Raw genomic sequence first — 24,909 nt, 5'->3', positions numbered from 1 at the left:
ATGAAAGAATGAGGGTAAAGTGAAAATAAATATTTAAAAACATTTCTGACATGCTGTAAAATAACCCTCTCGCTTTAAACTTTCTCAGAAATATTCCTATAAAGAATTAAAGCTGTATCTGACAATGTCATCTGTAGTTTGAGCATTTTCTAAACTACATCTTCAATAAGCAGATCCATATGATGTTAAATAGTTCTGAACTGTTAATGTTAATTGTTAATTTGACTGATTTGATTCTATATATAAATATATGTGCATATATATTTAAAAAACAGAAAAATATCATGGATCTGCCTAATCGATCAGAAAACTACAGATGACATCATCAGTAATCTTACAAAATGACTCAAACCAACCTTAAAGGTGCCTGGTATTCGCACATAGCTGAGGTCTTCAAGTTCTGGAGAACCTCCAATAAAGAAGCATCTCAGTGTTGAGACTGTTCCTCTCTGCAGGGGTCTCCACGTATGACATGTTATCACATGGTTACCTCGAGACATACAAAGGTGCACATATATATTTGTTGTTTTGGATGTTTTTGTAATTTTCAACAATTTAATGATAGAAATTACAAAGTTAAAAAAACCAAAAACATCTACCAGGTTCAGATGGAAAAAGCACATAACCATAGCCTTCAGTTCGATAGCGCTGCCAGGAGTCCAGAGAAAGAACCTTAAAGTAGATCATTGGCCACTGAGGAACTGTTCCTAAAACATCAGTGAAAGAATCAGTTAAATGAGGTCAAAATAAAAAACAAAAAAACAAAAACCAAAATGAGACAAAATCTTGAGAAAATATATATACAGTAAGTGACTGACCTTCGCTCTCCTTTTCACTCATGTAGAAAGCCTCATAGCTGAAGGGGAAACTGAAGAAAGCTACATTTTCCTGCTGGCAGATTGATTGTGGTTGACCAAGGTTTTCCATTTTATTCCAAATTAATTAATACATTTTAATAATATACAGTCACCTTCCCTATTGTTTTGGTTCGGCAGGTCTGTGTAACCCCTGACAGCGACTGGAAAGGCAAACTGGACCAATCTGAAACAGACAAGACCAACAGATGAAGTGACTGATTGAGTTGACCAGATTCAACACAACACATATTTTAAAACTCACTGCTGGGCAGTTCCATAAAGAAGTGGATGTATAAGTTGTCATATTCAAAGCCTTGGGCTGAGACTAAGAAAGAAGAAGAAGATGAAATTTCATCAGTTAAAACGATTGAACGGAAAAAGTTTTCTTTGTGGATGTCACATCTTTACAACCTACCAATTTCTCCATTTACTAGGTAACGCAGAATACCTGCAGGTGGCTAGAAGAGAAGAAGTTAATAATTAATTTATGTAAACACTAGCGTATAGAAAACAGGAAAATTTAAATACCATTTCGAAATCCTGTCCCACAAGGCTATTGAGATATTCCTTGTGTCTTGTATAGAGCTACAGAAACAGACAGAATATATGTTAAAATTTTAAAAAAGTATTTTCTCATGGATATGATATTGCACTAAATTTAAATGAAACCCCAAAGAAAGAGTGCTGTAAAATAGAACTTACATCTTTGTACATGTTTTGTTCCCTGTCCTTGTCCTCTGTCTTCATGGTTGGGGATATGTTCTTCACAATAAGTCGCCAAACTTCTCTCTTTTCCCCCTTTGTTACAATCCTGTTTCAATAACATATATGTTATATATATATGAATATATATATATGTCTTATTCAAAATATGATATAATCCCATGGTTTGTTTTTCCTCTCTAAACAGAAAGCAGTGACAGAGTACAGCTTACATAGTTGTTTGAATGTAGAACCACTCACCTGTAGGGCCCTTTGTCTGTGTTGAAGTCAGGTTTGACAATGACTGTTCCACTACCATCTGTTTTTATGGTTAGGAGAAGATATTCATTTTCCTTCACCCCCAATCTGAAAAAGCAAAATATCACACCTAAATCTCAATGTTGTTGTCTTTGCATGCTATTAACCTAGGAATTTTAAGATACAATGTGTACATGTAACATTTAGAAGAAATTCATCTAATTTTTTTTAAACTAACCAGGGTATATGGAGATATCTGTCCAACAAGTATATCTAAAAGTGGGTATATATGATCTTTGATTTTATTACTTTTATCACCATGTCCAAAGTATACAAAAAATAAGGTAAGTAGCACACATTTGTTTTCTGTAGTAATGGGTTTTACCTTCCAGGAGGACCCAGGTCTCCCATAATGTGCATTGTCTGCATAGCATTATTAACCACACGACTGTTCTTCACAAAGTCATCTGTTGGCTCCCAGTTGATGATTTTTGATTTAGGGATAGTAGAATCCCTACAAAATACACAAAATCCATACAAATCACATTATCCATTTCGGCACAAGTCAAAATAATATTGCTTGGATAGATGTTTTAAACGTAGTTCTTTGATGTAAATCCATGTGAATAAGTGAAACAGTTGGTTGACCTACATGGTGCGTCTGTCCTGGCGTCTGTGTTTTATACTGGCCATCCTTTCAGCCAAGAAAGTAGGGGTAGATTTTGATGTCATCAATAAGTCAGAGTCCTGCTTTGAGAGCAAAACAAGTTACTTTCAAGCCAAACAAAGATTACCGCTCTACGAGTTGGGAGTAAATTAAAAATATGTATTTCTGTTTACAAAGTGATTCTCTAATTTCTTCATGTTTTTTTATTATTGGCTAGTTTTTTGGTTTTGCAAATGAAAATGAGAGGAACTTACCAGCTGGCTGAATGGAAGGCAGTTGGTATAACGATCATGATCAGTGTAGGTAAATATCCTGTGATTTCGTCGACTTTTTGCTTTTTTCAATGCTTTGACCTCTGTGTGGTACTGTTGGTCCAGAGGAGTCTGACATACTGCCTCATTCTGGAACAGCTCCATCTCATACTGTGGCCACACACAACATGGGGAAGATGTGATGAGATTAAAAAAATATTTTTGTTCCAACCAAGAGGTTGCACTTTTTCCAGTTTCAATTATAAATAATAACTAAATCAAGATTTACTGACAAAAAAACAGTAAAATAATATTTAAAAAAAAATAATAGTTTATATCTATAGTTTATATCTAGGTGTACTAAAATAATAGTTTTATCACATTACTGTGGACAATTCTGTACCTTTGGCAGTACATCTATAGGTGCTACATCTACTACCTGACTGAAGAATTTCTCCTGCCATCCCACCTCCAGTTCCTCTTCATTATCACCTAGTTATACAACATACATTTTTTTGACCATAGATATGTAAGTATTAGTGCAACACATACAGTTTTTTCACCTACCACCAATGAATGGATTTTACCTTGCTGTCCCTTTGAGGTAAGGGTCTTAAGTTCAATGGCTCCTCTATCCTCTTGGGACAGAACTTCCTGCTGGAGGTGCTGTGAAAGTGCTGCTGTGGAAGTCACCCGCTCTATACGCACCCTAAAGAGACAAAAAATATAGTGTCAAAATAATAGTCTAAAAAATGCGTTCGGTGTTAGGAAAAAAATCATATTGCATTCAAATGCTTACTTTATTTTTAGATTTTTAACAGCATCCCGGGATCGATACACAGCCTCCCCAGTGTCTGTGTTCCAGAAATCTGCCATGGGTGGTTAGCGTGCTATTAGCTGAAGCTACTCTGCTTCTTTAATCGTAGTTGTCTTCGACGTAGTTGTAACTAGAATGGGATTAACTGATTGTGGACATATTTCAGTCTCATAAAAATAATCAATTCAATCGACTGAGGCTACTTGGAGAAGCTAGCATGCTAAATCACGCGAAGGGGCGAGATAGTTGTCGTTGCCATAGAGATAATGGTAGTTCTTCTTCGTGTGATCATTACTGCCACCTACTGTGATGAAGTTAAATCTTCTCGAAAGAATCCGTCTCCTTATAAGGGTGATGCAATCTAGATTAAATAGTTTCTTATTTTTTATTTAATTGAAATAAATTAAAAGATAAAGCAACCAAATGTCGCTTAGGTTTTTTTTTCAACATTTTCTTTATTCCATGAGACCATTTTACGGCGAGCCTAAAGGGACATGGAAAAAATAAATAAATGTTTCATCACCAAACCTTAGGGGGCAGCAAAGATACGAAATAAAGGGCGTGCTTCAAAAAATAAAAACACGAATTAGAGATGGTGGTTTGTGGACCAATCACAGCACCTGGCGGGTCATGGGTTGTTGTGCCGAGTAACCCATACGTCACTTTCATTTTTTTAATATTTTAACATTGCCTCATCATGGCGTCGTTTGTGACTGAAGTACTCGCCAGTTCAGGCAAACTGGAGAAAGAGGACCTAGCCGGTAAAATAAACAAAATGTCGCGCAAAGTGGCTGATGCAAAGGTAAAAAAGAGATCAATTTGCTGTTGTGGCATTTGTCGTACAAAGTTCGACTTAGCGTTAGCTTTTAGCGCTAATAGCGACGGGTCTGAAACTTAACCTGCTGTTTGACTAACGGCGACTCGGTAATCTTTGCAGTAACGCAAACGCACGAAAATCATATTGACGTAGTTTACAAATGGTAGATTTTCAGTCACAACTAAAGTAAGTAAAGGGCGTTTTGTCCTCTAGCAAAACTGGCAGCAAACCATACGTGTCTACACCTCAACTCGCTACGTGGCTTATTGATTTGCAAACATGTTTGAAAAAAACATTATAAAACAAAATTAAAAACAAGTTATATATATTTCATACTAAATAATTAAGCACCAGTTAAGGTAAAGATAAAATCAAATTATCTGATAAAAGGCTTTGACCATAGAGAAAATAATATACAATAAAATATACATAATGTAAATGTAATTAAGATTGAATAGTAGTTGTAGACGGCCAACGTCCACATTCATTTAAACTCAAGCATCCTTTATTGTTATGACTATAAAGAAAATTTGAATACACACATTTGTGTTTTTATGTTTCTTTATTCTGTTTCCATAGGAAGAATTATGTGACATGATACAGAAAAGGTATGTTGACTTCCTACCCAGTCTTCAAGTATCTGTGGACCTGGTGGTGCAGGTTGATGAGGTCTCCAAAGAAATGGATATTCTGAAAACTTGTATAGAGAATGAGGTGCAGTATTTGTGAAACATTTAATAACACACTACCCCATATTCTCTTGTGTCTTATGGGATTTTATCTGTTCATGTTTATGACTACAGATACAACAGAATATTCACCTGGCTGTGGCTGACTATGAAAATCTAAAGCAGCAGCTGGAGAAAAACACTATCATTATAACAATGTTGGGACATTTAAAGGAGGTATGACATAGGTTAACTTTATAAGTTTAATGTCATGTTTGTAATATAAAACTAAATAACTTCAGTCTTTTCTTGTTTGTCTCAGTTTGATAATGCAATGGAAGACTCCAATAAAGCTTTACAGGAGAAGCAGTATGTTGAAGCAGCCAACCATCTTGAAAGAGTAAGAGCTGATTTTTAAACAATCACCACAGTCTGTTGTATTGAACAAGTAAATTACAGTACAGTTGACCATAAAGGTTATTGTATTGTTAAATGTAGTCAGAGATGACCTGTCATCGCATAGCCATACTGATGTAATTTGTTTTCTGAATGATGTGTCTAATAATTGGCTTGTACAAATTTTCAGGCCAGATGCAGTTTAGATTTATTACTGGATTGGAAAACAACCCACCTGCCACTGCTCAGTAACCTCAGTTCTGAGTTGATTGTTCAGAGAGAAAACCTGATTTACCATCTGGGTGATGAATGGAAGCAGCTTGTCATTTGGAGATTACCATCCCCAAAGGGTAAAACTCTTTTTTTTATGACACATTTTTACATGTAGTAATACATTATGCTAATTAGTAATTGTATTATCTAATAGGAATGCTATTTTTCACATTAGTATTCTGTGAGGAATAGGAACAAAAATCACAGATCCTTTTCTGTCATGGAATTTTAATAGGTTCCTTACCTGTCAACATTTTCCTCCATGTGTATTGTTGTTAACATTGGCGTTTGGATGTGTGCCACCAGAGCCTGCTGATGTCAAAACCTTGCTGAAGGTAGAGCTGAATCTGAAACATCCACGCAGTGAAGATGAGGAACCAAAACCATCTCCTTTGTTATGCTCGGTTTTGCAAGCTCTGGCCATCCAGGGAGACCTTCAGAACAAGATGAAGCGCTTTAGTAAGACCAAGACAAATGACTCATTATCAATAGAACAATCTTGATTGAAACCTCACTATGTGTACAGCTACTAAAATTAAAACACATTTTCCACTCTCAGGTCAGGTGCTGGTGAAGAACATGTTGAAGCCACTTGTGATGCATCCATTGCTGTCAGTGAGGGTAAAAGAGCAGGAGGATGAGGGAACTGTTCTGACCATAGTGTGTGTAGAGCAGAGCCAGGAGAAATCAGCTCCATCACAGGTTTACAGCAAACTGCTCCTAGTGCTCAAGACCCTTCACTCACATCTACTAGGTACAGTGCTGTTGGACATGCATTAAGGTTTAAAGTTTAGGTTGTAATGAGATGTAAAGTTGCTGCATCTTGATCTATTGTCAGTTTCAAGCTAGTAGTAAAGTGGCTATAATCTCTTACTATTTGTGACTTTTTATTTAAAAATTTAAGTTGTTTAATTTTGAATCTTTAATTTTGTAGATGTTTCCATTAGGAATAAAAAGCTCTCAGCCATCCTGGGTGAACTGATTTGGCCGGAAATCTCTCAGTGCATCATCCGTGAGTGTCTGCTCAATTCCATCCCCACCAACGTCAGTCAGCTGGAGAAATATAACACTGTAAGGACCAAACCTTTTCTGTAGAAAATGTTGTATTGTATATTTCTAATAGTAATATTGATACAATGTTTTCTTGCTTGTTAATTAAGGTGATTAAGGAAACAGAGGAGTTTGAGAAGTCTTTGAAAGACATGGACTATCTCCAGGGTGATTCCACAGACCTGCTTAAGTACGCCAAGAATGTCAACTGTCACTTTGCCAGCAGGAAATGCAAGGATGTTATTGTGGCTGCTCGCAAACTCATGACCTCACAGCTGCACAACACTGTCAAGGTATATGCCTGTTTGGATGAGACCACACCAGAAAGTGAGAGATGAAAGTGGGACTGTCACTGTTAACAAACAATTAAAAGCAGTTTATTTGGCCAACATACAAGTAATGGACATACAATTTTAAACTTAATGGAAAAATAAAATTCTATTTCAAAAGTTGAAGACTTGGTGATAGGAGTCTGAGCTGTTATGAGGCATATAACCATATCATTATTTTTTAGATCACACCAGACTCAAAGCTGCAACTTCCAAAGCTGCCAGTGCCAAAGTCAGAGTTGAAGGTGAAGCAGAAGACAAAGGAGGACGTCACGATGGAGAACACAAAGCAACTGTCTGTCTGGAGTCTGTGCCTGCCAGCATGTCGTGTCAGTGAGTTAGTGCAGCAGCTGATGAAGCTGGCAATCAACACTCTGCATGAGGCTGTTGGAAGCTCCCCTCAGTGGTGGGTTATAGTCTGCTGCCTTTGGATTTACATCAGATTTTGAAAATGTCATGTTAATCATATTACCTAATTTTATCCATTTATTTTTATTTAATAATTACAGAATTACATAACTGATGACTTCGAATTTCTAAATTAAATATAAATATGTAAAAATAATAATTAAAAAACAATGATTAATCCTGTTCCTATATAGAAATGTTTTTAAATGTAATGGGTGTTTCTGTTCTCATCAGTGCTTTACAGCTATTCTTCACCGTAAAGAACATTTTCCAGCTGTTCTGTGACGTTGTACCCACATATCACAAGTAAGTTGTGTTTATCATCATAAACGCAACACAGGCCGAACTGCTTGTTGCAACTGATGCTGTTGCCTGTTTCTCTGCTGCCCCCTTCAGGGAAAACCTGCTCAAGTTCCCTCAACTTGCTGCTATTCATCACAACAACTGCATGTTCCTGGCTCACCACCTGCTCACACTCGGACATTATTTCAAAGCCCACTTGCCACAGCCACTCAACGAGGGGATGGCCACGTTTGTCGACATGGTTCCCGGGTTCAGGAAACTGGGTAAAAAAGCACTTCAACATCTGGCCACATGACTGTGAAATTTGGTGCAGATTAAGTTATAATCCAAGGCAGATTATTTCAAAAATGTTATTTATTTGGACTAGTGCCTTGATAGTATCGTTGCATTTTTCTCTCAGGTGCTCAGTGCTTTTTAGATCAGATGAATGTGCAGAAAGCTGAACTGTTGGAGAGACTTTCCACTGCTCACAACTTCTGCAACCTGGATGATGATGATAATTACACCGCAGCTAGCAGAGCCGTGAGACAGGTCAGCATTTAAATTCAGATAATCGTGTAGTGAGGTATGTAGATTTGTCCTGTTGTTGAAGACTGTGTTGGTCTTGAGTACATCACACTTATTTATTCACTCATGATCTGTTGAAATGCAGGTCATTCATCAGTTAAAACAACTGGGCACAGTGTGGCAGGATGTGTTTCCAGTCAACATCTATTGCAAAGCCATGGGCCACCTTCTCAACACTGCCATTGCTGAAATAATTTCCAAAATCATGATGCTAGAGGTTTGTATACATCTAATATCAGCTACTGTAGGACCATAAATACATCCAGCTATCAGCTACTAGTCTGAGGTCTGTAAAAACCTGGTGTCTCTGTCAAATTCATAATAGTATTGTTTTCTTTTCACTGTCAACAGGACATTTCCTCTGATGAGGGTGAACACCTATACGGTCTTTGCCAATTACTCATCAAGGAAAGTCCTCTGGTTTTTATGCCTTTGGCTGAGGAGGAAGAGAACAAGAAATATCAAGAGGAAGTTCACCTCTATGTTAAGAAGTGGGGAACTTTTAAAGAGCTGGTGATTGTGCTGAGGTCAAACCTGCAGGAGATTGTTGACAGGTATGAAGGAGACATAATATAGAATCCTTAATGTCATAAAATGGAGTCTGTGGTGTGCTCTTGCAGTTTGTACCTAATTAGACAAGTGTTCTGTACTCCTTTTTAAACACTTTTTTCACTAAGTGTCTTTTGTTCATGTTCGCTGTTCACAGGTGGGCTGATGGTAAAGGTCCACTTGCGTTGGAATTTTCCAATTCAGAGGTGAAGAATCTGATCCGAGCTCTGTTTCAGAACACGGACAGAAGAGCCGTCGCTCTTACCAAAATCAGATGAATACAAAGACTTCATGACCTTTTTTCAAATTAATGCAGCACACAATTTTTTTCTCTTACATATTGTACACCTAAATGTGCCACAAACTAGTAAAACTCCATAAACAAAGTTGTCTCAAAACATTTCTTTATAATTTTCTTTAAATCTGATTTGTTTTGCTTGGATACTACTTGATCAGCTCAGACCTCTAATCCAAACGTAATCAATCTGTCATGTTGGAGTGACTTCAATTAGGGATTACGCAGAGGTTTCTTTACATCAGCTTCCTGCAGATCCAAGTCATAGAGCTGGTGGATTTATCATGACAAAGCCAGCAGAGGTTGTGTAACCAGAGACGTGCCATCTGTCAGCATGTGATGTCCAAGGATCTAGTGTCCGTTTCTTTGACACTCACACCCTTGGTGCCTTAAAGAAACATTTTCGCCTTGGCAGTGAAGCTATGCACAAGAAGCTCTGTCTTTTGTTTAAATGTTTCCTGTATCATGTCAAATTTCTCTCTAAATGTATTTATTAAATGTCCAAGTAAACAATTTTTTTAGCAAACTTCTGAGTGAGAGCTGTTTATTTTTAGGAACACAATGTTTGTGCCACTTCATCTTGTTCATATTTTCTTAAAGGTTGTTCTTTACCCTTGTGCTACATGAATTGTTTCGATAAAGCAAAGAATATTTGCTACTGTATAATCCAGTCAGCATGACAAAGTGACACAGCAACTATATGTAGTGTTTGAGGTTGAATGTTGCTTGAATCAGCTGTGTAAGATACTCAAGAGGAGGAGGAGACAGAGCTGGACACTTGTCCATCAGCTCTGTGTTTCTTTACATCTGATCAAACCTCATGACTTTTACTAGGACAGTGGGACAACAGCAGCTGGAGTCTTTAGTTCTACAAGGTATGTCTTTGCTACTTGTTAAAACTGAATATTAAAAAAATATTAATGGCATTGTGGTGCAATTATAAAACCAAGTCAATAGTTTTTGGTTTGTTTTTCCAGACTTAAAAGTTATATATACAGAGGTTATAATTCTAGGTTGACTAAAGCCCATTCAGATAAATGCGTGTGATGAATTTAGGTTATATTAATGTACATTTGGTTTTGAAGATTCTTGTTTTTAATAATTATGAAAAAACAGAAAAAATGTCTCATAACTATATCTGGCATCTGAACCTTAGCTGAAGCTTAAACAAGCTTAAACAATTATATCTTTTGGCAGGTGTTGAATGTGTGATGTTGAATTTGATTAAGTTTTTAACCAAACTTGACTGGAAATGCTAAAAATAATCACAGCATTATTACAGATCTAGAGTCATTTTATTTTTTTCTTATGCCACACCTGATTTAACCTTTAGATTAGGCAAAGAAGGAAGTTGTGACCAGGGGCCAAAGACATTCTCCCATATTCTATACAGAAGGTAGAAACTTGCACAAATGTACAAACTAACATTGATGTTATGTACAGGCATAGATTGATTATTTTCATGTATGTTTAAATAGTTTTATTGCAAGAGTTATTACACATACCAACAATGGTATTCCTAAGCCTTTCCAACCACACATAGGATAATCTTTACAAATCAATCATGTTCCTTAGTCTTTCTCGGATTAACTTTGTGGATTACTGCTAAGCTTCGTGTGTAATAAGTTGCAGTGGTGCTGAGATACTGATCAGCCCATATCAGTTTGTTAGAAACTCATGGTGCACTAATGATGAAACATCAGCACTGCTGGGCTTTTATCAGCAGATGCATGTGGAAGTCTTAACTCATGTTTTCTACTACATATTGTGTATTTTAATAAGTCACATATTTTAATTTAATGTCATTTCTACAACAAACATGAACTGGGGGCTAGTCAACATCTGGACAACCTCAGCAATGAGCTCTACTGTGTTGGTCAGCAGAGAGACATTGCAGAATCTTCAGTGCAGCAGTCACAGACAGATGTCCATTGCTGTGGAACCTCGCAGAAACTCCATTCCGCCAACACAGACTCTCACTGCCAAACACCTGCTAGCCTACCTGCCCATACCAGAGTCAGGGTCCAGACAACACAGAAGTAACATTAACAAGGTACTTGTTACAGGCTTTCTGTTTTAATCACTGCTATGCCTATCGTTCATATTGTATGACGCTTACAATTTTCCAATTTTCACCAAATCATATCCAGTAAATTAGGTTACTGTATATTATGGTTGTTGTGTATTTTAATACATTTGAAAATACTTATTATATTTTTGTCCTTTCAGACAAACACTCAGGGTCCTGTCAAATCCACTGTTGTGTCCATGATGATCCCAAAAAGACCCTCCTTTATCTTCAACAATATTAACTACGCTAACTGGCCACCACTCCCACCCCTTGAGGAGGCCTCAGCCTCCCAGACCCAGAGGCCCTGCAGTCAGACCTCCCCGACACTAACTCTGGCTCAGTCCCCCCAACAGCAGGCTCTCCTACCAGTTCCTCAGGAAGCGTCTGAAGAAACCCTCGTGCCTCAGCGTGTGCATCGCAATAGGCATTTCAAGCGCTTCAGCTCCAGGTGGCAATCACGAGGTTCCACTGGCAGTAACAATATTCCAGTCCCTATACTGGAGAAACAAAATGGTGCAAAGAGTCACAAAAAGCGTTGTAAGCTCTTAGGTGATGATCAGTTACTGCATGCCACTGTCAGCCATCAACGTCAGCGATACGTCACCAAGGACGGAAAATGCAGGGTCAATCTGGGACCCATTGTAGAGAAGAGTCGCTTTATCTCTGATATTTTCACCACGTTGGTGGATCTCAAGTACCGCTGGTTCCTCCTCGTCTTCACTCTATGCTACATTCTCACATGGGTGACCTTTGGTGGGATATATTTTTTTGGGGCCTGGTTGCGTAATGACATTAAGCATGTTAATGACCCACAATGGCTGGCTTGCTATGAAAATGTGGATGGATTCCTGTCAGCCCTTTTGCTATCACTGGAGAGCCAGAGGACTATTGGGTATGGCTCCAGGATGGTGACTGCTAACTGTCCTGAGGGTGCCATGCTGCTGATGATCCAGTCCATCCTTGGCTCCATAATTGATGCTCTAATGGTGGGCTGCATGTTTGTTAAAATTTCCAGGCCACAGCAGAGAGCTCAGACTCTGATCTTCAGCAAACACTGTGTCATTTGTGAGCGCGACGAGAAGTTGTGTATGCTATTCCGTATCGGTGATCTCAGGGAGAGTCACATGGTGGACGCCAAGATCAGAGCCAAACTTATCAAGTCCAGGCAGACCAAGGAAGGCGAGTTTATTCCACTGGAACAATCAGAAATCAATCTGGGTTATGACACTGGGGGAGACAGGTTGCTATTGGTAGAACCCCAGACTATAACCCACGTCATCAATGAAAACAGCCCTTTCTGGGAGGTTGGGTCTGAGCGGTTAAAGAGAGAAACCATAGAAATCATTGTCATCCTGGAGGGAATTGTCGAAGCATCAGGTTTGTATTTCATTTCATTTGTCTTTCAAGGGACCGAACCTCCCACCCACGATTCTTCACACTTGACCCTTAGTCTTAGATAGTCACCATTACTAGCATCTCTCAGACCTAAAAAAGTACTTCAAACTAGTCTCAGCAACTAAACCATATACTGATTTCCAAATCTATAATCTAATGATTATTTTGTGTTATAGGTATGACATGCCAAGCAAGAACGTCCTACACAGAGGATGAAATTCTGTGGGGCCACCGATTTGAGTCATGTATTTCCTTGGATAAAGGAGCATTTCGTGTAGATTACAGTGCGTTTGACAAAACCTTTGAGGTGCAAATGCCCCTGCTGAGTGCAAAGGACAGAAGCTCAACAAAGGAACAAGCAATTTCAGACAATTATTGCTAGACAAAGTTTTTTTTCCATTTCGTACATTACATATATTGAATGATGTGATATTGCACAAGCTACATAACTTGATCCTTATCATTCTTCATCTCAGGATAGTTGAAGCCTGTGTATAGTTTGTTGTTTGAAATGTACATTGTTTAGCTAATGCTTTCTGTTTGTGTTTTACTATTTGTAAAGATTAAAATAAAAATTGGGCTAAACCCAATTGTAAAATAGAAACTGTACAAAAAAATGTGTAGTACATTGTCAGAACTTATGTTAAAACGATTATGTTGAAACGATAAACGCTTCCCCTTAATTCCAAACTGATGAGCAGTGTTAAAAATAGGAAGAAGATGCATTGATGATTTTAATCATATGATTATTTGTATTATAGAGCCACACAATATATTCAAATGTTTATCTTGTGTTTTGTACCAATATATTATTGAACTGAATTGACTGCTATGTGCAAATGAATGGCTTTTATTGGCTGTTAAAGTGCACTTCTTCATTTAAAATTAAACAAATACATAAACTACCACAATTCTTATAAACATCTTACAAAAATACAGTTCTCATACATATTTGAGTCATATCTCGTTTCTTGTTCCAAACATAGTGACCTGGGCAGTAAGAAAACCTCATCTTTTGTTTGTTACACCTTTGTTTGTGTAATTATTAATAGGTTTCATTCAAGGATATGCCAGTCTCATTAAATTGCCTGGTAAATTATGCTGGACAAACAGTGGGATAACATAAAAGGATTTCAGAAATGTAGAATACAAAGGAGATTAAATGTGAGCGATGACAAATGGTTAATAATTTGTATCGGTCGTCAGCTCAATTTATTTTCAAAAATATTTTCCCTGCTTTGCATTTCTTTTAAGTTAGGGGTGGTAGTGCACCAAAAAGCTGTTTGCTAAACGCCGATAGACCGAAGAAGAAGAAGTGTCAGAAGCGCAGCATGATGGGATATGAGAGTCCTCCGGCGGCGCGTTGCCGCCATGTCACCTCGAGAGAAACAGATAGCGATTTTCTCTCTTTTAGGCGTAATAACTCTCGCTCTTTATTGTAGTCCATTTTTTCTTTTCACAACTTTAGCACTAGTAGCTTGCTTTATTTTGTGTTATTCTTTCCCCGCCTGGCTAGGCCTTAATCCGCGGGCTGGACTGAAGGAGCCAGGTGTGCTCGGCCGCTGGTTGCTGGGTTTGGGGGTTACCGGCGTGTCGGTTCCCACACGGAGGAGAACAAAAACTAGCGACAACAACAGAAACGAGCGCCGGGAAGCGGAAAGGAACTTCGTACCAAGTCATAGGGAAGCCGGGATTTATCGCGGCGAAGCTTTGTCAAGTGACTCATTTCTTTTCAGTCCCAGAGATTTCCTCATGGGGAGTTACATCGGTAAACCTGAAAGTCCGTCCTCGGAGTTTGTGAGGCCCAGAGTTGTGAGAAATCCCCGAGAGCAGCTCAGAGATAAGCTGTCCAGACCGAACCATGCTGTCTGTACACCCAACAGGAGGCTGTCATTTGCTGGGTATGTTTGTAATCAAATCACGCTGTTGAAAAACGTGCGCCGTTGGGAGGCGCTAACGGTTTCCCAGCGGATGTTATCCAAAAAATTCAAAGTTCCAACTTCTTGGCGGGTTTTAACTATTGGCTCCCAAGCCTTTCAAAGTGTTGTGTTCGTAAAATCTGAGCCTAAAGCCGTTGCTGTACTTTAAAATCTGTACACCCTTCCTGAAAGCTCAATGTTTGTCCTGTCTAGTTGCCCATAAACCTGGGCCTGAACAATTGTTGCAAATGCAAATAGCACCTAAAAGGCTTCACTTTAGGCTGCAGTATTTAGTCGAGTAGTCAGTAGTAGTTGATAGAAAATTACTTTAACTTTATTGATTGACACTAATTTAATTAGTTTACTTATTGTTTAGTCATTTTTAAATACTAATGCAATTTAAGAAAATATTTTTATTTCATAGTTAAAATTAAATTAAAAATGTAGTTAAAGCCCCCGTTAGATTTGCTGAAGTATTTTATTTTACTATTTGTCCTATTTCAAATTTTCACAGAATGTTCTGAAATATTAGAAATTGTAGCTCTTTGTAGCTGTTTACCTAGAGATTTATATTTTCAAGCTTGACAAAAAAAAACAACTCTTCCTAACACATTAAAATATTCAAAAAAGTAAATCAAACTTTTTTTGTCTTGCAGGGAGCCAACAGGTACGGTGGGTAGATTCTCCATTACACCCCATCGCCATTACCCCCTGCAGCAGCCTGGTGCCTCATCAGTGGGAGTTTTACCTCCTGTGAGGTGGGATGGCTTCAGAAAGAAGAACATCCTCAGTCCCCGTAACTCTTCAGCCACCCACAGTCCTGTCACTGTGAAAATTGCCAGACCCAACCACAGCAGCCCCAGGTTGCTACATTCATATCTAACAGTAGTCTCATTCATTAAAAATATTTTAACAATGGAACTGCATGTGAAATGATTGAGTAATTAATTCATTGCGTTTCTCATGTTTTACCTTTAGACTGGACCGTCTGAGTTGCACTGGGCTCCTAAAGGCTCCTGTGGACCCTTGCTCTAGAGAAAGTGTCCTCAAGGTGTTAAAAGAAAGCCGCAAAAGAGAAGTGGAGGATGAGGACCGGAGCTTTACAACAGAGCAGCATAGTAAACGAAGGTAACAAGATAAAAGGGGATTTCTGAAGGGTAATGCATAAAATGGGTTATTAATTGTCCTTAGAGCTCCTGTTTTGTTTCAGTTCAAGGGCTCTGTTGAAAGGATTAATTTATCTTATTGTGTGTTTTTAATCAATTTTCCAGACGGAATGACAGCGGTGGAAGTTCTAACTCTGCTTTTGAACCTCTTTTGCCCAATGGGATACCATCACAGTTGGTCCCCAAGTGAGTTAATGTTTTAAATCTTGCCTTCAAGTTTGATAAACTTCTAGATGGTTTAAAGTAGTGCAGAAAACATTGTGTAAACGTTTCCCATCTTTAGGCCGGGAACCCTGAAAAGAGGATTGGCATCACTAGAGGAGTCCATTGTAAAGAGGTCTCGCACTTCCTCCATTAGCTCTGGTAGTGGAATTCATGCTCCCAGAGGAACTCCAGGAGGTGCGAGAAACCCGATCTTCAGCTCCTACAGTTCTTCTCATGGCCTTAGCCAGGTAACACCCAGCTGCTGTTTAACATTGTCTTTGGCCTTGCTGTGTCTGGGTGGAGTGATAAAGAGTTGTCTCCTGTATTGTCTGTGTAGTGGACAAAACCATCAACCCCCAGTTCTCCACTGTCTAGCCCTGGTTCATCTCGTTGTCAGACTCCAGAAGGAGCTTCTAAAAGACCTAGGTATGTGTCCACAGATTATTCTCTCTTGGTTGCTGTCAGGCACAAACAAGATCTCATTACATTTCCTTGTCCTAAAATTTCATTATCAGAGAGGATGATGCTTTGTCTCCCAGTTCTGCCTCCTCAGTGAGGTCAGAGAGGACAGCTTTGGAAAAAGCACCTATTACATGTATGTATAAAATCTCTTGGAAACAAACAGAAATTGGTATTCTGCCTCAAAGCTGTTGGTTGTAGATAAAATGTTTCATGACGCATTTGCAGCCAAGCTGACTCCAATCGCTAAGATTCCCATCGCTACCTCAGTGGACTCAACAGGTAGTGGAGGGAAGAGAAAAAGAAAGATCCAGTTGGTGTCCAGCAATCGAGAAGATCAGATTTCTCTGGTGAGTTGTGGTCTACTTCTACACTGACTGACAGAAACCTTTGTCCAAAGTCATCCAGGTGTATGGTTTAAATGTCTTTACCCCCCGTGTTCATCGATTGACAGCCTCCACCTCCAGAGCTAGGCTATAGCATTACAGTGAAAGATATTGATGAAGAGAAAAAAGCTGCCATCAGTAAGATCCAGAAAGTTCTGGAGACACCTGGTAAGTATCTTTTTATATTTATCTAGTTTGTGGTTGGAAAGCTCAATACGGCTGTGGGGGAAAAATTGCCTGAGTTGATATTTAGTGAACTAAATCAATACTATCCTCGTTTTAGCACCAGAGCCAGAGAAACCGGTCTCTTCCCCAGTTACTACTTCAACAGTGTCCGCTTCCACCAGCAGCTTTACTGCTGCCTCTTCTACCACCACCCTGTCTAGCCTTCTAGCAGCTCCTCTCCCCAAAACCTCCAGTTCTGCTGTGGCAGTCATTAACCTGGATCCCAGCCCAGGCAAAAGTGTCAGCACCACACCTGCAGCTCCTAACCCTCTGCTGGAAGCTCTGAAAAGGAGCAGCGCTCCTGGCAACTCCACTGCTGCAGCCACCACAACCACAGGTATGAAAGTACATTAGGTAGACTTACACATGGTCTTTAATTATTATATTTTTTGCCATTTAAAAAATAACTTGTCTAACTACATTATGTGATAAAGTTCACCTTACTCTTATAACATAATTTTCCATCAGGTATTAAAATATTGATTTAAATATTCTACATTATATTTATGCAGAATACTGATTGTACCTGAGACAATGTTTGGTCTATGAAATGGTAAATTTTAACCAGGTGATCTGGTATTTTCCTGGTTGCGATGAACAAAAAAAAAGAAAAAGAACGAAAAGCAGCAAACTGGAGATATATTGTATTTACCCCACTAATTACAATATGTGTTGTGTGTATTTAGTGTCTGTTCCAGTTACAACAGTGCCAACCAGTGGCCTAGACTTGAAGCCTGCAGCTGCAATGAGTTCTCCTCAGCTGCCTGCTGCCTCACAGACTCAGCCCACCTCCACTTCCTCCTCAACTGGGGCACAGCAGCCCCCTGCCTTTACTCAGGTGCTGGATCAGGTCTTTAAGTCTTCCAGCAGCACCCCACCTGTAGCAGGACTGCCCAGCCAGAACAAGCCCCTGTCTGCACCTGCGACCTCTGTCCCAGTCTCTGCTTGTGTTGCACCAGCCAGCAGCTCTGCGTCGGTCAGTCACACAAACCCTCTGCTGACTTCAGGGTTCAAACCCATTTTTGGTGCTGTCGCAACCACCGCAGCCCCTGCAGCTTCATCAACATCGTCAACTTCATCAGACAGCAAACCAGTGCAGACATTCACACCTATTTTCGGAGGAACAAGTGTAGGTGCTGTCTTTGGACAGCCTGCCTCTCTCTCTACCACCAACCCAACAATGGCAGTTTCTTCAAGTAGTACGTCATCCATATTTGGTATGTCAACAAATAGTGCCAACACCACACCCGCCTCATCACCTTTCCCCAGCTTAAACAACCTCCCCACTGGAACAGCCGCCTCCACCGTCACCAATACCACACAGCCTGTGGCCCAGCAAAGTGTTAACTCAGTTTTCGGAAGCTGGTCAGCACCACCCGCAACAACTAACAGTTCAGCTATATTTCAGGCTCCTAGTACAGGGAGCACATATCAATTTGGAGCTGTCAAAACCACCACCACCACAACTACTGCTGCAGCTGCACCTGCACCTGCCCCAGCTGCGGCCACAACTTCATCTAGCAATACTACCTTTACATTTGGTGCTGCACAGCCAGACTCCCAAGCTGCCAGCCAGAAGGTTTTTGCCTTTGGTCAGCCAGCACCCAGTCAGAACTTGACCACAGCTTCATTTGGAGGCTTTGCAATGGCCACTTCTGCACAGCCCACTACTACATCTAACACACAGTCTACTTTTACTTTTGGGAAGTCTTCATTTGATGCCCCGACAACGCAGCCAACATTTGGCTCCTCAACAACTCAACCAAAACCATTTACTTTTGGTGGCAGTACAGCATCAACCACACCGGCCTCGACCCCCACCGCAGCTCCTTTTACCTTTGGGGCTGGAGCAGCGGTGGCAGCTGCAGCCACAACTGCGCCCACATTTGGGACCCCAGCTAAACCAGCATTTGGAGCTGGTTCTGCTGGTTTTGCTTTTGGTAGCTCCACCCCAGCTGCAGCTATGGCACCACCAAGCTTTGGTGCAGCACCAGCCCAGACTCAGAGCTCATCCTCTACCACATTCACATTTGGTAGCAGTGCACCGCAGCCAACAATGTCTGCTCCTTCTCAGCCAGCGACCGGTGGATTTAACTTTGGGTCTGGAATGTCTTGTCCTCAGTTTGGAACACCTGTCCCCAATAATCCTGCACCGCAAATGGGAGGCTTCAACTTTGGGGCAGCTGCGGCTGAAAAACCAGTGTTTGGTAAGAGGACATAAGATTTTGTATTTTCTTTATTACATTTGTTTGATTTAATTAAATTATTTTGTATTTATTGTTTAGATTAATTATGTGATTTCGGGTGTTTTTTTTTCCCCCATAGGCACATCTACCCCATCTTTTGGTCAGAGCACTGCTGTAGGTCCAGTGCCCTTTGGAAGTCCTGCTACTCCACTCCAAGGCTTCAGTCCTTCTCCTTTTGGTAAGTCAATAAAGCTACTGCCCGCAGGTGGATGACATTCTTTTGACGTGCTTGGCTTTGAGAAACAACCACAACAAAACAAAATTTCATTTTTATTAGCAACATGCAGACATTTATTGTTCTTTTTTGGTTTTTTGGTAATGCAGACATTTATTGTTCTTTTTTGGTAATACCATTGTCTAAAGATCACTTTTTCTTTTTTAAGGTTCTCCAGCGACTCCTTCCTTCTCTATTGGTGCTGGATCAAAGCCATCTGGAGCACGTCAAAGACTACAGGCACGAAGACAACACAACAGGAAGAAGTAACCTACATGTGTATCTCAGCTTTTATGGGACTTCAGTTGCCACTGCTATGGCAAGTTCAGCCACTGTTGCTCTGTTCTACGCTCATTTTCCCCAAACCAGACTGCCATGCAGCCCCCGGCCTTCATATCCTGGTTAGAGCTTGCCCTAAACAAAGTGTTTGGAGGAGTAAGAAGACCCAGCTTGTGGAGTTCACACTGCCGGGAAGACTGAGGGAGTGTAGAAGAGGAAGGGTTGAATCCAGGACAATGTACAGTAAATGAACAGAGACAGAAGACAGTGGTTTAGAGAAGCATATCCAAAGTTCTTTTTTGTTTCCTTTTACAGTATGTGGATGTGTTTTTTTTTTTTTTTTGGTTAGGGAAAAATCAAGTCTGGAACCTGGACTTGAAACCCCTTTTTTTCCATTCTAACCTGGACTTGAAACCCCTTTTTTTCCCTTCTTTTCCATTCTTTTTTTTTTTACAGAAAGGTTCTTTGGTTTGTATGTTTGTATATTTGAGTACATTGTCTGAATGAAACTGAATAGATTGAAGTGCACAGTTGATTCAGAGCCAGGTACACAAAGCTGCAATGTAAATGTAAATTGTGCATTTTAAATTATTTTTTTTAATTGGCTTTTCTGAACCCTGTAGATGAAATGTGTGTCTGCACTGAGGCACAACATAGTTATGTGTCTTAATGTAGTTGGAGAAAACCATTGTGTTCTTATTTTACACTTTTTGCCATTACAAGCATTCCGTAAGTTCTCCTGTGGACATGTTTTGGTAGCGATTGCCATCACAGATGTAATTAGGATGAGATGTGATTTAATTGACTACTATTGATTCATGCTGTGGAACCAAAGTCTATTCAATGCCTGTGACAACAATATGTGATCTTTAACCCATCTTTAAATCTGAGATGTTTTTTATTTGCAAGACTACCTCTGTTTACTCCCAGGCACTGAATTCTTGTAAGTTCACTGAAACAAAAGGTCTGATAGTGTTGACTAGAATAATAGATTTTTTTCCATTTAACTACTGCTCATAGAGATGTACCTTAATAAATATGTCTTCTTTTTTATTTACATCTGTAGAAAAACACATTGCCCCTACTTCAGTATTTCTGTTGCAATAGTTTTGCCACATTTGTACCATTTTTTAAATGAGAAAATATATCTTTGTCCAGTCATATCCCTTTACCTGGAAATGTTTCTCACTATGATGCTGGGATATTTAAAGTCTTGAAAATGACTTTTTGCACAATGATATGAGGAATTCTGATAAAAAAGTGCTAGTTCATAATGTCAGTTGTTTTAGAAAAAATATTTCTGATTTAGAGTGATAATCACCTCATGTAAAACGAAGGCCGTATGTGATGCATTTTTGGTTGATTAGGGTTGATATTTTGATTGAATAAAAACAGAATTTTTGGACAAGGCTTTTCCAACAACAACACATTGAATCCTCTTCTTTTTCTTTCGGCTTTATCCCTTTTTTCAGGGGTTGCCACAGGGGTTGCCATATTGCCCTGTTCTCTAGTTTGGAGCAATCAGTTATTTTTCCAGCATATTCTATTTTAAAGCATCTTATAATTACTAATCACATCTACGGCGCGTATAATCCATTTTCTCCATGATAATCGTAGGTATTTTTTTCAAATACTAATACTCCAGTAGACGGCAGCAGTGCTAATTTTACCTAGCACCCAACGAATAAACGGAGAAGAATTGTGCACATGCGCAGTGCCTTTAGTATCGCGTCACTGTAGCCTGTGGTGTCTAGTTGGCTTTGCAACTGTGAACGTGGCAGAAACATTTTACCATGGACCTATCTGCTCTGATTGCTTTGACGCTGTTACTGGGTGCACTTATCATTCTGGTTGCATTCGCTGTGAGCAAACGGAGGAAGGAAATAGGAGAAGAAGCGGCGCAAGAGGCGGAGTTTGCCGGTAAGAGCTAACTGGCTAACGTGACTTCAGCTACTCTCTGAAGCAGCGGTGACTCACCGACTACTGCGCGGATTCCATCCGTGGTTTGCTTTTACCTGAATGATGTGGTGCTGTCGCGTTATTAAATCACCAATATCCATTAAAACACACCGAGTCATTAAAAATTCAAACAACTTTTGAAACTGTCAACTCTCGTCAGCCAATGAGCAGGTGTTGAAGTAACCGACTGATAGGATGATATCCTAGTGACTGCTATTCATAAGTATTGCATGGAAACTTAACATAGTGACAATGATGATGAAAAGTGTTATTAGTAATACATTACCTGCTAGTTAACATATTATTTATATTAAAATAACTTTACCATAGTAATTTCAACTTGAAGTCAATGTAGTAACATATTTGAGATTAAGGTACATTATTAAAGATAAGAAACTTTGAAAACGATGTTTCTCTTTTAGCTGAGGCCAATGCAGTGAAAGGCCCTGCTCCCAAGAAACAGAAGCAGGAGAAGCAGCGTAACCGCAAGGATAAAGCCTCACAGCACAGTTTCAGCCACCCTCTGCTGGCAGCATCATTAAAGGTAATTATGACGTTTTGTAGACAGAACATTTTAAGGGCAGTATAAAATGATATTCATGAAAATATCTGACAAAACACGTTAACCTTTTACGTTAACCTTTTACTTCTGGGTGTTTACAGGCCCACGGAGGGAATGTGACCTGCATTGATTTCAGCAGTAATGGCAAGTACCTGGCCTCCTGCTCCGATGATCGCACCGTTCGCATCTGGAGCACAAAAGACTTCCTGGAGCGGGAGCACAAGTCTCTGAGAGCCAACGTTGAGCTTGATCATGCTACCTTGGTCCGCTTCAGTCCAGACTCAAGGTCTCACTGTCTGTATATTGATTAATTGTGGATACAGCCACATAATTGTCCCATTGCCCCCATCACTGACAGTCATCTTATTACTGCAGGGCATTTATCACCTGGTTGGACTATGGAGACACCATCCGTGTCTTCAAAATGATCAAGAAGGATGATGGCACTTTCACCTTCAAAGCTGCTGCTGAGGACTTTCCAAAGAAACATATTGCACCCATACTCAATATTGGCATTGCAGAGACAGGTATACATTGCTTTATAAGATTTTGCACCTGCCCTGTAGTTAGAAGTAGTGTACGTAAAGCAGCAGGGCTCTTGAAATACACCCTATCAGCTCAAGTAACAACAAGACTTATGAAAGTGTAAGTAAACTACTTGTCATTGTGTAACTGCACACAACAAAACTTAACTTCTGCTTTTAACCCATCACCAAAGTGAACAGTGGGCAGCTTTAAGCGCTCGCAGTGGTAACTTGGCAGCTGGTGGACTTCAACCTGGAGCCTTCCGGACCCAAGTCCACTTCATTAACCCCTAAGACACCACTGCCCCTTATTTTCACACATGCAGTATTTATACCAAGGACAAATGTCTTTAACATCTGTTAGGTGTTTTATTTCTTAACACAACAAAGGCCCCATTGTTTTGTCTGTGAAACATGCTGATCATGTTTCTCTGTTTTTCAGGAAAATTCATCATGAGCGCATCGACAGACACCAACATCCACATATGGGACCTGAGAGGAGAAATACTGGCCTCTATCAACACTAACCAGATGAACAATTCTTATGCTGCCATCTCCCCATGTGGCAGGTAAGTCATCACAGCAAGTACCCCACTTGAAACACCACAAGAGAGCTACTTGAACTATATGTGGTCCGCTGTTCATTCAGAATAAGTAATAGTTTTGATGGCTTTTTCCTCCCCTATGTTATCATCAACTGGGAATCAAATTAAATAAGCCTCTCATCATTTGATGACTTGGTTAGTCACTACTTTTTGGAAAAAGGCTTCATGGCCATTTAATTCTCCTGATTTTTATTTTTTTATCTCTACTAAATCAATTTCTCTATAGTATGGAAATTAGCACTCCTCTGGGTTCGATTCCCAGAGGAACCAGAAATTTGACATTTGCAAAGGGCAACCTGTTCCAGCAGATCTGCTGTTAACACAAGAATTTACCGTGTGTTGGCTCAATAAAGATCAATGTTTGAATTAATTAATTAACTTCTGTGCCAAGGTTTGTAGCATCATGTGGCTTCACTCCAGATGTAAAGGTGTGGGAGATCTGCTTCACCAAAGACAAAGTGTTCAAGGAGGTGGTCCGAGCTTTTGACCTAAAGGGCCATTCTGCAGGTGTCCATGCATTTGCCTTTTCCAATGACTCTCACAGGTAACAATATTTTTTAATGCTGATCTAAACAGACTCAAGCCCTTTTTCTAAAAAAAAATGTCTTGTGTTTCTGTTTTTGTCAGAATGGTCACTGTGTCAAAAGATGGCACGTGGAAGCTGTGGAACACAGACGTAGAGTACAAAAAGCAGCAAGATCCCTACCTGCTGAGGACTGTCCCGTGTGCTTCATCTGAAGGGAGCCTTGCAGCCCTGTCTCCAGATGGCCGGGTGGTGGCTATTAGTAACGGCTGTAATGTGGCATTGTACAATGCTACGACTGGTGAGCTTGAGGAGGAAATGACCAACGTCCACAGTGAAGAGATTGCTGACCTAAGATTTGACACGACTGGACGTTTTTTGGTGTCCTGTGGTGACAAAGCCATTCGAGTTTTTCACAATGCCCCTGGCTACCGAGCCACCATCAGAGACATGCAGGACATGCTGAAGAAAGCCCAGAATGAAGGCATGAAGCAGAGATTGCAGAAACAAATAAAAGAGGCTCAAAGTGCATTGGACGCTGTGTTAGCTGCTCCTGTCCACTGAAGCTCCAGAAAGAGCACTGTGATTGTGAATGTGACTGCAAATATATGTAAATATATTTTTCCCAGCCAATCATTTTCTCTGCCACTCTGATTGGTCCATACAAGTGTTGGCATGCAGTTTTAATAAAGAATTTATTTTTAATCTAAACATTTTACAACTGACATGACTTTGTTCAAGTGACCCTTTTATTTACGCTTACACAGCACAACCATTTCTTTTGGACTTTATTTTAAACTCACTATATCAACTTTTCTGTTCCTCAACCAAAACCAATATTGACTAGCAAATGTAAAAACAATGTTTGGTAAAAAATGTTAACTTCTGAAAATTTTGAATTTAAATATTTAAATTGTAATCACAGACCTTGCACTTCCAATTAATTCGTAAATGTTTAAAATATA

At 39.7% G+C, this 24,909-nt stretch overlaps 5 protein-coding genes across 7 annotated transcripts in view; 4 read left to right on the top strand and 1 right to left on the bottom strand.

Moving 5' to 3' along the window:
• The window catches only part of mks1 (MKS transition zone complex subunit 1), a 4,711-nt gene extending 628 nt beyond the window's left edge, over positions 1–4,083 (bottom strand). The window contains exons 1-16 of one of the 3 annotated variants that reach the window (XM_008332658.3): positions 3,535–4,083; positions 3,323–3,444; positions 3,175–3,227; positions 2,739–2,906; positions 2,470–2,567; positions 2,203–2,331; positions 1,821–1,925; positions 1,560–1,668; positions 1,386–1,442; positions 1,273–1,315; positions 1,120–1,182; positions 971–1,041; positions 819–888; positions 600–707; positions 353–490; positions 56–83 (exon numbers count right to left, since the gene is read on the bottom strand). In XM_008332658.3, the coding sequence (XP_008330880.1) occupies positions 56–83; positions 353–490; positions 600–707; positions 819–888; positions 971–1,041; positions 1,120–1,182; positions 1,273–1,315; positions 1,386–1,442; positions 1,560–1,668; positions 1,821–1,925; positions 2,203–2,331; positions 2,470–2,567; positions 2,739–2,906; positions 3,175–3,227; positions 3,323–3,444; positions 3,535–3,611 (1,439 nt within the window). In that variant the 5' untranslated portion in view covers positions 3,612–4,083. Of the gene's footprint in view, positions 1–55; positions 84–281; positions 491–599; positions 708–818; positions 892–970; positions 1,042–1,119; positions 1,183–1,272; positions 1,316–1,385; positions 1,443–1,559; positions 1,669–1,820; positions 1,926–2,202; positions 2,332–2,469; positions 2,568–2,738; positions 2,907–3,174; positions 3,228–3,322; positions 3,445–3,534 lie in introns of those variants that run through there. The other 2 variants (XM_025065478.1, XM_025065477.1) reach the window with 2 other exon arrangements.
• Positions 4,084–4,199: 116 nt separating this feature from the next.
• zw10 (zw10 kinetochore protein) lies at positions 4,200–9,733 on the top strand. Its single transcript, XM_008332657.3, has 16 exons — positions 4,200–4,354; positions 4,949–5,083; positions 5,173–5,274; positions 5,360–5,437; positions 5,624–5,783; positions 6,013–6,165; positions 6,266–6,460; positions 6,641–6,777; positions 6,867–7,049; positions 7,271–7,491; positions 7,728–7,799; positions 7,890–8,059; positions 8,197–8,327; positions 8,449–8,580; positions 8,715–8,917; positions 9,070–9,733. Exons 1-16 carry the CDS (start codon positions 4,250–4,252, stop codon positions 9,188–9,190), a joined length of 2,298 nt encoding a protein of 765 aa, XP_008330879.1. The 5' UTR covers positions 4,200–4,249; the 3' UTR covers positions 9,191–9,733.
• A 1,293-nt stretch (positions 9,734–11,026) lies between these two features.
• Positions 11,027–13,631, top strand: LOC103395094 (G protein-activated inward rectifier potassium channel 3). The gene is made up of 3 exons (XM_008332675.2): positions 11,027–11,260; positions 11,437–12,655; positions 12,850–13,631. Exons 1-3 carry the CDS (start codon positions 11,027–11,029, stop codon positions 13,053–13,055), a joined length of 1,659 nt encoding a protein of 552 aa, XP_008330897.1. The 3' UTR covers positions 13,056–13,631.
• Positions 13,632–13,884: 253 nt separating this feature from the next.
• Positions 13,885–20,134, top strand: pom121 (POM121 transmembrane nucleoporin). The gene is made up of 13 exons (XM_008332655.3): positions 13,885–14,574; positions 15,249–15,455; positions 15,571–15,720; positions 15,864–15,944; positions 16,042–16,210; positions 16,300–16,388; positions 16,478–16,557; positions 16,650–16,771; positions 16,876–16,975; positions 17,091–17,369; positions 17,719–19,239; positions 19,358–19,456; positions 19,662–20,134. Exons 1-13 carry the CDS (start codon positions 14,015–14,017, stop codon positions 19,760–19,762), a joined length of 3,558 nt encoding a protein of 1,185 aa, XP_008330877.1. The 5' UTR covers positions 13,885–14,014; the 3' UTR covers positions 19,763–20,134.
• A 1,336-nt stretch (positions 20,135–21,470) lies between these two features.
• Positions 21,471–24,655, top strand: tbl2 (transducin beta like 2). Its single transcript, XM_008332654.2, has 7 exons — positions 21,471–21,691; positions 22,153–22,274; positions 22,394–22,578; positions 22,668–22,819; positions 23,259–23,385; positions 23,813–23,965; positions 24,049–24,655. Exons 1-7 carry the CDS (start codon positions 21,565–21,567, stop codon positions 24,506–24,508), a joined length of 1,326 nt encoding a protein of 441 aa, XP_008330876.1. The 5' UTR covers positions 21,471–21,564; the 3' UTR covers positions 24,509–24,655.
• Positions 24,656–24,909: the final 254 nt, after the last annotated feature.

This window comes from Cynoglossus semilaevis, chromosome 19 (assembly GCF_000523025.1).
Source record: "Cynoglossus semilaevis isolate Cse_v1.0 chromosome 19, Cse_v1.0, whole genome shotgun sequence".
NCBI classification, from domain to species: Eukaryota; Metazoa; Chordata; class Actinopteri; order Pleuronectiformes; family Cynoglossidae; genus Cynoglossus; species Cynoglossus semilaevis.
Note: the sequence above shows the minus strand (reverse complement) of the source record. Positions and strands in the feature narration are given on the sequence as shown.